Source organism: Dacryopinax primogenitus (assembly GCF_000292625.1).
Source record: "Dacryopinax primogenitus strain DJM-731 SS1 chromosome Unknown DACRYscaffold_21, whole genome shotgun sequence".
Classification (NCBI taxonomy): Eukaryota; Fungi; Basidiomycota; class Dacrymycetes; order Dacrymycetales; family Dacrymycetaceae; genus Dacryopinax; species Dacryopinax primogenitus.
Genome location: NW_024467218.1, coordinates 691,851 through 704,140, shown reverse-complemented (window position 1 = coordinate 704,140; position 12,290 = coordinate 691,851). Strand labels below are relative to the sequence as shown.

Sequence of the window (12,290 nt, the reverse complement as noted above, 5' to 3'; positions counted from 1 at the left end):
CCCCCCCCCCTCCTCCTCCTCCTCACCCTAGTCAATAGGATGGCCGACCCACCCCCTCTCCCTCTACACCGTACCACCCCTTCCCAACCACATCACCGCCGGCCCTTCCCCCTCCCTTCAACGCCCTCCGCATCCTACTCCTCATCCCCAAATCCAAGCAGGCTGTCCCTCGCTTCCCTCGCTTCCCTCGCTTCCCTCGCTTCCCTCGCTTCTGTCCCTAGTAGGATCGGGGAGGACTCTTCCTCCGGACCGTCGTCGGCAAGGGCGTTGTTGTGCCCTTCACTACCCTCTGGGAGACGAGATGACGAGCGGGAGCGAGATTGGGACCCGGATTTTGATGGGGCCCCAGATCGAGAAAGAGGACGAGAAAGAGGACGAGGGATGGAACGAGATCGAGATAGAGACAGTGACAGAGGACTAGAAAGAGGAGCAGAAAGGGAGTCCTCTCCCGCGCCTCGGACCAGCCTGGCCTCTTTCCACCTCAACGACCCTAACTATACCTTCCCCTCCCACCCCCCATCAACACCCACAGCCCGCACTCTCGCCCTGCTCGACCTCGATCTCCCCTCCAAAGACCCCTCGCAAAAACTCGACGAACCAGACGTCCTCGCCCTTCCCCTAAGCTCGCTGGACCCTTCCCAGTCGTACGACCTCTCTCTCTCCCACGAGCTCGACCCGAACTGGGACACAGACTCCACTCAGTGGGAAGACGATTCCCCCTACGCGGAAGTGCGGGCTAGCGTGAGCAACACCGATGATCCTGGCATGCCGTGCAATACGTTCCGGGTATGGCTGCTCGGGCTCTTCTTCACAGTCCTCATCTCCGGTGTTAACCAGTTCTTCTCACTCCGATATCCGAGTATACAGATAACGAGCCTGCTCGCCCAGCTCTTGGCGCTCCCGTTGGGCAAGGCGTTGGAGAGGGTGCTAAGTACGCGCCGGTGGAGGATCTGGGTCTACAGGTGGGGGAAGGGTTGGGTAACATGGGAATGGACCCTCAACCCCGGGCCGTTCAATATAAAAGAACATAGTGAGTCCCCCTGCACGCGCATACACGTCGGAACTGAGTGCGTAGCCCTCATAAGCGTCATGGCTAACGTCGTTGCGGGAGGAGCGTACGCGACGGAGATTGTCGCTGCTCAAAGGACATACTACAACCAGCAGTGGGACGTCGGCTACCAATTATGTCTCGTGTACGTCCCCCTCCCCCCCTTGCCCCCTCCCACTCCCAGCATTCTCGCTCGCTCACACACCCGCGCAGCATCTCCTCCCAACTCATGGGTTTCTCCCTCGCCGGCATCTGCCGCCCCTTCCTCGTCTGGCCAGCAAGCATGATCTGGCCCCAACAGCTCGTCTCCTGCGCCGTGCTGAACACGCTGCACTCTACCTGGGGGTTCGCAGACGGCCTTCTCTCGCGCTGGAAGTTCTTCTGGATATGCCTAGTCTCTGCCTTCCTATGGTACTGGGTCCCAGGTTACCTCTTTACCGGCTTATCAGCCTTCTCCTGGTTATGCTGGGCACTGCCGGAAGATGTGGTGGTGAACCAGCTCTTCGGAACGCAGACGGGGCTGGGCATGGGATTGTTGACATTCGACTGGAGCGAGATCGCTTATGTGAACAACCCGCTTGTGAGCCCTTGGTGGGCCGAGGCGAATGTACTCCTGGGACTGGGACTGTGGTTTTGGATCCTGACGCCTATTTTGTACTGTGCGTGTTTTTTTCCTGCGCTCTTCTTTTCTTTCGGTTCTGCCTCTGGTTCTGCACGAGGTTCGGCTGGGTTTGCCCTCTGCCCCGGCTGTTTAGCTTCTGTTCAGCCTTCGCCCAATTTGTCCCAAACTTCTAGTCACAGCTAACGAAACACAGATAAGAACGTCTTCTACCTTGCGTATCTTCCAATGTCTACTGGAAATGGGTATGACAACACTGCTCAGGTGTATAACGTCACGCGGGTGATTGCCAACGGGGCATTTAACGTTACTGCTTGTACGTCCCGACCTTTTCCTCGTGTGCTGACTAGGGAGAAGCCCTAGTCATTTAGAAGATATGGGAATCGCTGGCTGACGCTGCGATAGATAAAGAATATTCGCCTCTTTTCATCCCGGCGACGTTCGCCATGGACTATGCAGTCCAGTTCGCCACTCTCACGGGGACGATCGTTCATACTCTTCGTGCGTCCCTCCTTCATACACACCTTCCTTCCGCGTTAACCTCAATCTCTGCCAGTCTGGTACCGCGAGGACATCATCCGCCAATTCCGCGCTTCCCTGCGAGACGAGCCCGACGTCCATTCCCGCCTCATGAGTGTCTATCGAGAAGTACCTTACTGGTGGTACGCGGCTATCGGACTCGTCTCCCTCGGCCTCGGCATCCTCACCATCGAGCACTGGGACACGCAGCTCCCCGTCTGGGCCTACTTCCTCTCCCTCGCTATCCCGATCGTGTATGTCATCCCCCTCGGCATACTCCAGGCGATCACCAACCAGCAGATTGGGCTAAACGTCGTCACCGAGCTGATTGTTGGGTACGCACTGCCAGGAAAACCGATCGCGATGATGATCTTCAAGACTTTTGGGTATATCACCATGACTCAAGCGCTGAGTTTTGTCGGGGACCTCAAGTTCGGACACTACATGAAAGTCCCTCCGAGGATCATGTTCATGGCCCAGACGATCGCCGCGCTCGTGGCCTGCTTCGTGGTCGTCTTTGTCCAGATATGGATGTTTGGAAATATAGAAGGCCTGTGTGCTCCCGGGCAGGTGGACGGGTTCACATGCCCGGCGATTCACGTATTCGCTACTGCTTCGGTGATATTTGGCGGTGTGGGCCCGCAGAGGCTGTTTGGCCCGCATGGGACGTACGCCCCGCTAATGTGGTTCTTCCTTATCGGCGCTATCCTTCCTATCCCATTCTACTTCCTTGCCAGGCGTTACCCAGCCAGTGTAAGCTCCTCCAGACTGAGGATGACAATGACAACTACTGACAGAACGCAGTGGTTCAGATACGTAAACATCCCGATCATCTTCGCCGGCACGTCCTACCTCCCCCCGGCAACAGGGATCAACTACTCCTCCTGGGGCCTCGCAGGGTTCATATTCCAGTACCTCATCCGTCGAAAACGGTTCATGTGGTGGTCGAGGTACAACTACATCCTCTCCGCCGCCCTGGACGGAGGCACCGTCCTCTCTGGCATCGTCATCTTTTTCGTCCTCTTCATGCCGTACGGCTCCACGGGCCTTCAGTGGTGGTGCGTCCCGTCCCGTCTGTTTTTTGGTTTATTCTGGATGAGGCGCTGATCGTAGACAAGGGGCAACACCGTTTCGGCGAATACGGCTGATGGACAGGCTCGACCCCTCTTCCCGCTTGGGGGGGACAACCCGAGCACTTTTGGCCCGCCAATCGGCTCGTGGTCTTGAGCCACCCCTACCCTGACAGCCTGTCACGGAGCCATGTCGAGCCCAACCCAGTGGCGCCCTCGTACTCAGGTGTTGCTGTCGCCCGCAGAACACTATCGCCACTATTCGGAGGAGACGATTGTGTGCTTGCATGATCCGCCACCGCGCTCGGCAGTCAGAGCCGCTCGCTTTTGCCCTGCGCGCCCCATGGCACGATTGAGTCTACAGCATCTGGGACAGCGCCTCCCAGATCCGTGGATGTGGTTGGCCTCGTTCCACCGGTTGCTCCGGCTGGTACAGGATCCTCACTGGACTATCGGCGCCACGGTATTGGGATGGCGGCGCCAATGGCGGACCTAGCTAGGCCTTACTTTCTGGCGTTTCGATCCTGGAGAGTATAGGCGCTCGAGTAAGCGCCTCACGTTTCGAGAACGAAACGGGTCCGCTTTTCACACAACAAAAAGGGTTGCTGACTTTCGTAATTCGGTCACGCGCTGACTTATCTGGCGCCACATCCTCCTTCCTGACGCGAGACTTTTGCTCGCCGCTTGATTATTCGGCTACCTTCATATCTTTCCCAGATCGTACTTCCTTTGGGTGGACTTGGTGTTTGTACAGTACTGAGGGTATCTGTGACGCGCTGGCCTCCTATATTATTGCTCATTTCCTCTCCACTTATCCACATGTACAGTTACATTATACCCTGGCACAGTTCAGTTGTTGTAATAATAGCTACGATGCATACGACATTTTTTCTTCTTGCAACGACATTGGGACAATCGCCTATTCAGGGTATAGTCCGCGACGTGCCGAAGTCAACGGTGGATGGCTACCGCCTCTTTGCCAGCGGAAGTTTATTCCCTGCCGTGCTGACTTGTTGCGATGATCAGCTTCTTTTTTGAATTGTCCGATTCACTCCCCAAATAGGAAAGGGGGATTACACGTGAACTTATCTCGATCAGACTCACCGGAGCCAGATCAAGTGTCGTTGTACGTGTCCTCTATCCAACTCGGAGCGAGTCGTTGTCCAAGGTGAAACGGAATCGCCAGCTGCTGCGGCGTACACCCATGCCAAAACGGTGGTTGCGGCCTGCTTCCCTGTCGTCGAGTGATGAAACCCATCGCCTTTCAGGCAGTTAGTGCCGGTCCAGCTTCGGAGATACTCAATTTGAAATTGGGCACGCCGGGACTAATCGGCCTGTCACCTACCTCAGGGCTTCGGTGCTTCTCGACAGCCAACATGCCGAATCGATCCTTGCCAGCAAACAGTCGTGGGGGAAAAAGGGATACACAAACAAAAGAAGTGGAAATCGCTGGCCCTTACCTTTTGTTTGGTCCCCACTCAACCGCCGCACTATTCGCGTTCCTGATTGGGAAGTACAAAACTTCTGAGTGCCGCTTTTAGCACAGCATTTTGGTCTTATGCTCATTTTTTGCCTTGTTTGGTACGCTTACCCCGGTCCAGCGAAGGATATGGCCGTGTCCGGCGGTCACGATGGCCCAGAATAAGGCTCGTATTTATAGGAGGAAGGAATCACACATAGCATACCCTGGTCAAATCGGTTACAACAACACACTCACCATCTCGTCCTCCACACGCGCATAGCGCCTGCGCACTGTCAACGTTCCATAGGTCAGAGGCCAGCGGTCTTCTAGCTTAACTTCAAATCACGCTCACTTGGGCTGAAACGCCTTTACACCTCCCCATTCCAATCTCTGGGAGACGTTACCTCCGACACTGGTACTTACGACAAAGACGAACAATAGAGAGGGTCAGTCCGTCTTCCCGCGGCAACACAATACGGGTGACGAATCCACGTATCGCGTTGCTCGATCTGGCAAACCTGCATCATCACTGGTCATATCCCGGCCTCCTGGCCTTTAGAACAATGAAATCTCTCGAGCCTCGGCAAGCCCCTCCCTCCTTTTGTTCTCCTTCGTCCTTCACGTACCGCCTCCCTCTCTCACCATCGACTTTCCATGTACGACGCCAACCCCGCTCTCAAGGGGTTACTGTTCGGGAAAGATGGGCGTCCCCTGTCAATCCACTTGTACTCTCAAGCTCTCGATGAGAAAAATGCCACAGCTCTCCGTGATGACATCCTTGTGAGTCACCCATGCTGCGCTATTAGCTACGCGTCATCTAACGGTCCGTAGGATCATGGCGGCATCGTCTGCCATGATATAGCAGACTCGGATATCATTCTTGTCGACGCTGGCCGCTCGTACGATCCCATCTGCACTCAACCCCATCAGGTCGTGCTAGACGCGAAATGGATGAAACTTTGTGTTATTGCTAATCCTGTTCTTGGGGCTGAGACGAACTGGGCGAATCAGATGGTCAATCAACACAGGGCGTCCGCAAATCGTAAAGGGTCTGAATCGCGGTCGCTCAAGGACGAACTGAACTGGGCCGATCGGATGGTTCTTGAACGCTCGACCTGCTCTGGTGACGACACATCTCGTCGACCATCACTCACTGTTTCAACATGTGCCGACAAGGTGACGCTTCCCTCAATTCATGCGCTTGGCTTGTTTAGAGACGATGCCACTCCGCTTTCCTCCTCTACGTACCGGCCAAACTACGTGTACAGAGGAGAATGGACATCTAGTAGAGATAGTCGTTCGCCTCCCGACCATTTTTCTGCTGGTTTTGGCTCAAGCCGTGCGCACGATGGTGGACCTTGGGTTAGACCATATGACTGGCCGTCAACTCGGCACCTCCGCGAGGACCGATCAGCTTCCGCCCCTCAATATCAAGGAGAGTCTAGAACATATGACAGGGAAAGAACCTGCTCGCCGCTTTATCACCGACCTGACCCATATCCCTTGCAACCCCAAACCCATCCAGGCTATTTCGAATATACTTTCGGCCGAGATCCCGCCAATCGTGTTCAATAGTGAGCTGAAAATTTGCCACTTGTTTGGATTGCAGACTGACGCCTCTCCAGTCCCCGCGGATATCGCGAGGATTACATCTACGGGGATCGCGCACGTATAATCCCTCCGCCGGGCTATACGCCAGCCTATCTTGATCCACTCCGGGAAGACACGACCTTCGAGAATCCTTTACTGGGCCACCATGAAAAAGTCTACTATCCTCCTCGCACTCTTGAGAATCACGCGTCAGCATTCCCCTTATCATCTAGTTCAAACCCCTCAGTATCCCCGGACCGATACAGCTACAACTCTCCGGCGCCGCCATCCTATGGGTCATTGTCAGATGAACGAACCGAGACGGCCCTCTTAGAGAAGGGCCCGGATCTACGGGTGGTGCAGTATGATCCAAAGAGCGGTGATCTGCGGGACAGATCACAAAAGCGACGTGCATACAGAGGAGGGTCAGTAGTTTCATCACGTTTTGATTGTTATCCCCATTCTAAAGGCTGCTATTGTTCCTAGATATCCGGACCAATCCAAGGCCGCTTGTATGAAGGAACCCACCTACAAGATGGCGGACGGCCGGATATGGACTATCACAGATGAAGAGCCACCTCCCGTGCCACAAATCCGCTCTCGCAAACCAGGTTCCAAGCGCCGTACGTCCACCGTGTTGCATTTGGGACTGGCAAGTGTTAACCCATGTGAACAGATACTAAATACACAGAAGCAGAGGATTGGTTCATTGTGCACTGTGCAGGCTGGATTTTGAACCGGGAGCCTGAGATCCAAATGAACGATCTTTACGAAAGGATTCATGATCGGGTAATTAGTCTCTTCAATTGCAGAAGAAAGATGTCTGACCAGGCTCATAGCTCCAGAACCACACGCAGCTTGCCTTGTACTTGCGGGTCAACAAGTCTAAGCGATACTTCAGTAAGCTAGGCATGCCCGAGAAAGGAATCGCACGTCGCGTCCAAAGGTCATCTAAGAGGTACGAGGATTCGGACTGGGAAGAAGATACCCCGATGCCGGAATTTCGGGGTATGCATATAGCGGACAAGCTATAACGCCCGAATCTCCGAATTGACTATGCATGCATATTTTTCTCCGATCTTTTCCGGTTGTCAGTTTGTCCCACTCGCTACACGTATCTTCTTCGCCTCAATCACAATCGCAAATATAGACACGCAGTTCCATGTATCATGTTTTCGTCGAGGTGGCGCAATAAATCCAAATGCTCTCAAGTGGTGTTGATGTGTTTCGTTACCAAGGTGGTCCGAGACAACGGTAGCCAGTAGCGTGAAGCCCGGAAAGAATGTGACTTGGCTTGATTATAAGGGAAATATTCTTCGTAATATTCCACTATGTTGAAGGCATCTGCAATAACGTTACAGGTAGTTTATGATATGGGGAGAATATCAATGTCAATGTTATGGTCGGCACGGCGTCTCAAACGCGACCCATCACGTTGTCTTCTCAACCAGGCGACGGGAGCAAAAGAAAGCGGCGCGCGAGCCCCGACGCGTCTGCTTCCGTACCCCTTCCTCCAAAAGTGCCCACTTTTCTGCCTCAATAAGCTGTACTCTGCATTCTTTCGTTTCTACCACCTTTTCCCTTTTCTTTCGCATATTTCTACCAGCCGACAATGGAGGCCAACGCCAACGGTTCGAAACCTGATGTGCCGAGTGCCATCCCGGAGTCATACGCTGTCGACTTCACCGAGGAGGATGAGAAGCTGTTCGCGGAGCTGGCTAAAGGTGCGACTGGAACGCGTGATGTATACGCGAACAGTTTGACTTATTGCCCTTGTAGAAGCCCAAATTGCAAACCTAAGGCTTGGTCAGCTGAATATCCTCTTATCTTGCTCATTTTAAACTGGACTCCAGAACGTCTCAGCAACGCGACCCTTGACCCCCTCTACCGAAAGCGTAACGAGACCCTTCGCGCCCGGATGCCTATGCTATGGCCTGTCGCATTTTTTAACCATGCGGAGCTTGAACATCGCTTGTCTCTGCCGGATGACATGGACGCGCTATCATACCTGCGCAACGTAGACATCAAGAGGGATGATCGAGAGCCGAGGGCTTACCAGATTGATTTCGTATGTGATTGATCCGTGCGAATTGGTTCTCATTGCTGACATAGAGGCAACGAAGGAATTCGAAGAGAATCCGTATTTCAGCAACAAGACGCTCACAAAGAACTTCAAGTATACAGGTTCGGCCAAGGCCACTCCCCCCGAGGAGGTGACACCCGAGCACCTTGAGTTCTCACCTGACCTCCATCTTGAGGCAGAGGCGTTTAAGATCGACTGGAAGGATGGCAAGAGCTTGGCGAAGGCTCACCCACCGCAGGTTGATCCGGAGGGTGACTTCATGGAGCAGGGCAGCTTTTTCAATCTCTTCGAGGAGAAAGAGGACCCAGCTGGCATCTTTGACACAATTGTGGAGCAAATCTACCCTGATGGTACGCCTTGTCTTTTCATTCTGAAGCGAAGAGTTAATCTCCTGACTTAGTCATGGACTACTACCTTGGCAAGGGCGAATTTGTATGTGCCCTATTTAACATATTATCTTCCACTGAAATTCTCCTCTAGTCCGCGCACTTCGAAGAGGAAGACATGGAGGATGTCACGGATGACGAGGAGGAAGACGAAGAGGACGATGAGGAAGAGATCGACCTAGAGGCCCCGCCCAAGAAGCGCAGGAGGGCGGGCAAATAAACTTTCCGATCGACTTAACCAAAATTCGAGCTCACGCTCGCACTCTATTCACGCCTACAGTCTGCACGGTCCTTTGTAATTCTTGAACAGTTATTCCTGCTTCAATGCCACATGAATATTATTGACCTTTGGGCCATGCTTCCACCCGCAACTACATGGTAGCTGATCTGCCACAGACGGGCTAACGAACCAGGGGGGGGAATGCTACAGCGTGGTTGTCCTCTGCATATTGAAAATCTTGTTACCATTTCCTCGATCCATGCTATGACACGGTAGTCGTGCTGTCAGTGTTCTAATCATATTTTCCGAAGAAGACCCTGTCCCATTGGACTCATCATCTTGAACCAACACTTCTCTAGCTCAAATGGAGCGCGAAACTGACTCTTCCCTAGACATCCTCTCCTCCTCCCTCGACCTACTAGGAGCCGCACCAATACCAGACTTCCCGACCGTCTCATTCGGCTCACTGGTCGTCTCCCGTCCTCCTCGTGTGTGTGCGTCCAAGCCAAGCAAGTTCTCGGACTAATCAACCGCAGTAGGCAGGAAAGGCAAACACGCTCCTTGCGGATCAGGTGTTCAACCCCGGGCTAGTGACGGCAGAGCGTATCGAGGCTGGAGGGATAGACGTGGAGGGCCGATATGGTGCGTTTCGTCTCTCCCGTACCTCGCTGTCCACTGACTCGCTCAGTCCTGGAGCTGGGATGTGGAGCAGGCATCCCCTCACTCGTCGCTGCTTCCCTCACTTCCCACGGACCGGAGATGGTCGTTCTGACCGACTATCCCGATTCAGACCTTATGGAAGCGCTGCAGGCCAACGTCGAACGAAACAAAGCACAAGTGCGATGTCCGGTGCACGCGAGGGGTTATGCCTGGGGAGACGATGTGAGCGAATTGCTGTACGCTGGAATAGTGCCGATGACGAAGAGGAGAATGCTGATACTGATTATCGTCGTAGGTCCTTCCTCCCCCCAAGTAAGGAGGGGTACGACGTTCTCCTTCTCGCGGACCTCTTGCACCTGACACCGCCCATCTCCCCGCTGCTCACGTCCCTCACTCATCTGCTCGCCCACACTCCGAGCGCCCGAGCGTACATAACGATAGGCACGTACACCAAAGCCAGCGGAGCCGAGGCCTGGCTGGGCGCTGCCCGGGCCGCAGGGCTGGAATTGGAAGAATGGGACCTGGGGGTAGAGTGGGAGGGGAGTGAGCTGCAGGGCGTGGGAGAGGTGAGAGGGAAGCAGGCGCACAGAGATGTGAAGAGGAGTGTGAGGGGGTGGATTGGGCGCTGGTCCTGATGGACATGCGCTTAATAGCATCGACAGGCATCTAATGTATGGTCTGGGGGTTTCAATTTCCGAGAAGAGAACACCTTGCCATTGAACTGCCTAATAACCACGAAGAGCGGATGCTGGATAACATGTGTCCTGGCCTGATGCCCCTTCCAGCTAGCTCCAACCTGAGGCGAACGACTTCATTCATCTTCATCTTCCCTCTCAATTCATATTCCTTCCACATCGGTGCAAGAACAAGAGCTTCACTGTTTCTCCCGTCGGACCGCCTCACACGCCCGGTACGTAAGAAAGAATGAGCCATCCACACCCTCTCCGTTCCCGGGCTTGGGAACTGCACCGAATTGCTAAGGCCAGCAAGTATCTTGATATTATGACATTCACATTCGGAAATATATATCCTATGCGCTAGACCGGCACACCAATCGCGTCAAGGTCCATGGTAACCCCTAAGCCAGAGCTGCGATGCCGACCTGGTAGTTCTCCATGTCGAATTGGGTATAGACATTGCGCATGAAGACGTCGCCCAGAATCCAGAACCCGAATTTGCCAGCCGCCACGCCACCAATACACTGTGTGTACGGTCAGCCGCAGTGCCATGAATGGTTCTAATCAATTTAGGACTAACCGTCGTCGAACCCTGGGAGAGTGGACCAAAGTTGAAGACATCGGGCGGAATGGTGACCGTCTGGCCGGCAAAGATGATTTTGACATTGCTCGGGACATTATCGCACGGCATGGTATAAATCCCGCGTCCGACAGACGAGTCCTTCTGGGCTCCAGGAATGTTCGAGTACAGTAAGCCGGCACTGCTAAAGGGTCAGCAGTTGCAGATCGTAGGATACGATGACGAACGTGATAGGATCGACGATTACGAGTGTGGTTCCAGAATCAACTACCGAATCTTGGTCATTTGCGATTACGGTATCCCCAATCAGGAGTGCGTCGGCTGTCACCTGCCAAAAGCCTTGCTCGGTGACTGGGGTATAAGAGAAGCTGCCTGTATACAGGGACGAGTCTGCACCGCCAATGAAGAGACTGGACCCAGATTCTGCGAGCTTGAATGAGAATGAATTAGAAGAGAGAGTGCCTTGGTCGTAGAGGTTGAAAATAAAGGGTGTCGCAGGGAAGTCAGATAATTGGGGCCAAGCGAGACCTATGAGGAATACAGTCAGCGATGTAACTACCCCTTAAGAACTCCGGACAGACCCATGAGACCGTCCGGAACCATACGCTCAAATCCGACCGAGTAAGAAACGGCTGCACCCAAAGTCTGGACTTGGACTGTCAGACCACTGACTGATACAGCGTCATTGTACTGCATGCCACTGGTGAACCAAATGAATGAAAGGACAAGATGCAATCTAAAGTTTGCTCACAAACTCTCCGAACCATCTCCATAGGACAAGAAGAAATCATTTCCCAGGTAAGTGGACGTGGAGGATTGGGACGGGTCGTAGGTGTGATGACTACCACAGTCAAAGCAAGAGGGGTCCGGGAGGAAAAAGTCGCTCGAGCCAGTATCGAACTAGAGATGATGAGACAATGAAGCCATCTTGCATGGACAGATCTCACATCCACGGTATACGACTGCGAAAGGTGTGCCCACATGAACGGTTCCGTACCACATATTTTGGCTGACATCCGTCAATGCATTGGAACCAGTGTCGCGCTTCTCCAAGTTGCGAAAGAACCCGGCAGCAAGACTGTGAGGCTTGCCCGTATTCGCTTCATATTGCTTCAAGTTGCGGGAGTACTTGCTGAATTCAGCAAGGGACGGATGAACATACTGCCTCTAAGACACAAGGATTCACGCACTTCTGTACGTTTGACAGCTGATTCCTGAGCGCTTCCAAGTTCACAACCCCGTTTTCGAAGTGGAGATTGCTGCGCTTGCTGAGAGCGATTGACACCCCCTCATCATGGACGGACTTGATGGGGGTAGTAGATACAACCACGAAGTAGATAAAAACAACAGCGAGAAGCGAGTTTAGAGTCAACATG

The 12,290-nt window shown here is 53.6% G+C and overlaps 6 protein-coding genes across 6 annotated transcripts; 5 read left to right on the top strand and 1 right to left on the bottom strand.

The window, feature by feature from the left end:
• The first annotated feature begins 600 nt into the window (after window positions 1-600).
• Window positions 601-4,133, top strand: DACRYDRAFT_71708 (OPT oligopeptide transporter). The gene is made up of 8 exons (XM_040775953.1): window positions 601-1,030; window positions 1,076-1,193; window positions 1,262-1,707; window positions 1,864-1,983; window positions 2,073-2,168; window positions 2,224-2,939; window positions 2,991-3,244; window positions 3,305-4,133. The coding sequence occupies exons 1-8, from the start codon at window positions 766-768 to the stop codon at window positions 3,411-3,413; spliced, it is 2,124 nt and encodes a 707-aa protein (XP_040624895.1). The 5' UTR covers window positions 601-765; the 3' UTR covers window positions 3,414-4,133.
• Window positions 4,134-4,403: 270 nt separating this feature from the next.
• DACRYDRAFT_24896 (uncharacterized protein) lies at window positions 4,404-4,928 on the top strand. Its single transcript, XM_040773905.1, has one exon. The coding sequence runs from the start codon at window positions 4,504-4,506 to the stop codon at window positions 4,795-4,797; it is 294 nt and encodes a 97-aa protein (XP_040624894.1). The 5' UTR covers window positions 4,404-4,503; the 3' UTR covers window positions 4,798-4,928.
• Window positions 4,929-5,372: 444 nt separating this feature from the next.
• Window positions 5,373-7,342, top strand: DACRYDRAFT_111510 (uncharacterized protein; the record flags this gene model as incomplete). Its single annotated transcript, XM_040769251.1, has 6 exons — window positions 5,373-5,498; window positions 5,550-6,292; window positions 6,344-6,733; window positions 6,795-6,931; window positions 6,985-7,097; window positions 7,148-7,342. The coding sequence occupies 6 exons, from the start codon at window positions 5,373-5,375 to the stop codon at window positions 7,340-7,342; spliced, it is 1,704 nt and encodes a 567-aa protein (XP_040624893.1).
• Window positions 7,343-7,840: 498 nt separating this feature from the next.
• On the top strand, window positions 7,841-9,128 carry DACRYDRAFT_24895 (uncharacterized protein). The gene is made up of 6 exons (XM_040773904.1): window positions 7,841-8,032; window positions 8,088-8,114; window positions 8,162-8,376; window positions 8,432-8,741; window positions 8,792-8,823; window positions 8,872-9,128. Exons 1-6 carry the CDS (start codon window positions 7,921-7,923, stop codon window positions 8,995-8,997), a joined length of 822 nt encoding a protein of 273 aa, XP_040624892.1. The 5' UTR covers window positions 7,841-7,920; the 3' UTR covers window positions 8,998-9,128.
• Window positions 9,129-9,361: 233 nt separating this feature from the next.
• Window positions 9,362-10,379, top strand: DACRYDRAFT_96956 (uncharacterized protein; the record flags this gene model as incomplete). The annotated part of the gene is made up of 4 exons (XM_040777412.1): window positions 9,362-9,487; window positions 9,537-9,639; window positions 9,686-9,893; window positions 9,953-10,379. The coding sequence occupies 4 exons, from the start codon at window positions 9,362-9,364 to the stop codon at window positions 10,290-10,292; spliced, it is 777 nt and encodes a 258-aa protein (XP_040624891.1). The 3' UTR covers window positions 10,293-10,379.
• Window positions 10,380-10,735: 356 nt separating this feature from the next.
• DACRYDRAFT_58306 (acid protease) lies at window positions 10,736-11,814 on the bottom strand (the record flags this gene model as incomplete). The annotated part of the gene is made up of 5 exons (XM_040775492.1): window positions 10,736-10,858; window positions 10,915-11,095; window positions 11,142-11,442; window positions 11,496-11,614; window positions 11,666-11,814. Coding segments are annotated over 5 exons (873 nt in total), but the record flags the coding sequence as incomplete, so codon positions are not given.
• Window positions 11,815-12,290: the final 476 nt, after the last annotated feature.

Coding starts and splice junctions, on each gene's coding strand:
- DACRYDRAFT_24895 (XM_040773904.1), top strand. CDS start 7,921: ATGGAGGCCAACGCCAACGGTTCGAAACCTGATGTGCCGAGTGCCATC. Junction 8,115..8,161: donor AATTGCAAACCTAAGGCTTG/GTCAGCTGAATA, acceptor ACTGGACTCCAG/AACGTCTCAGCAACGCGACC. Junction 8,824..8,871: donor ACCTTGGCAAGGGCGAATTT/GTATGTGCCCTA, acceptor ATTCTCCTCTAG/TCCGCGCACTTCGAAGAGGA.
- DACRYDRAFT_24896 (XM_040773905.1), top strand. CDS start 4,504: ATGAAACCCATCGCCTTTCAGGCAGTTAGTGCCGGTCCAGCTTCGGAG.
- DACRYDRAFT_71708 (XM_040775953.1), top strand. CDS start 766: ATGCCGTGCAATACGTTCCGGGTATGGCTGCTCGGGCTCTTCTTCACA. Junction 1,708..1,863: donor CCTGACGCCTATTTTGTACT/GTGCGTGTTTTT, acceptor AACGAAACACAG/ATAAGAACGTCTTCTACCTT. Junction 2,169..2,223: donor GACGATCGTTCATACTCTTC/GTGCGTCCCTCC, acceptor AATCTCTGCCAG/TCTGGTACCGCGAGGACATC.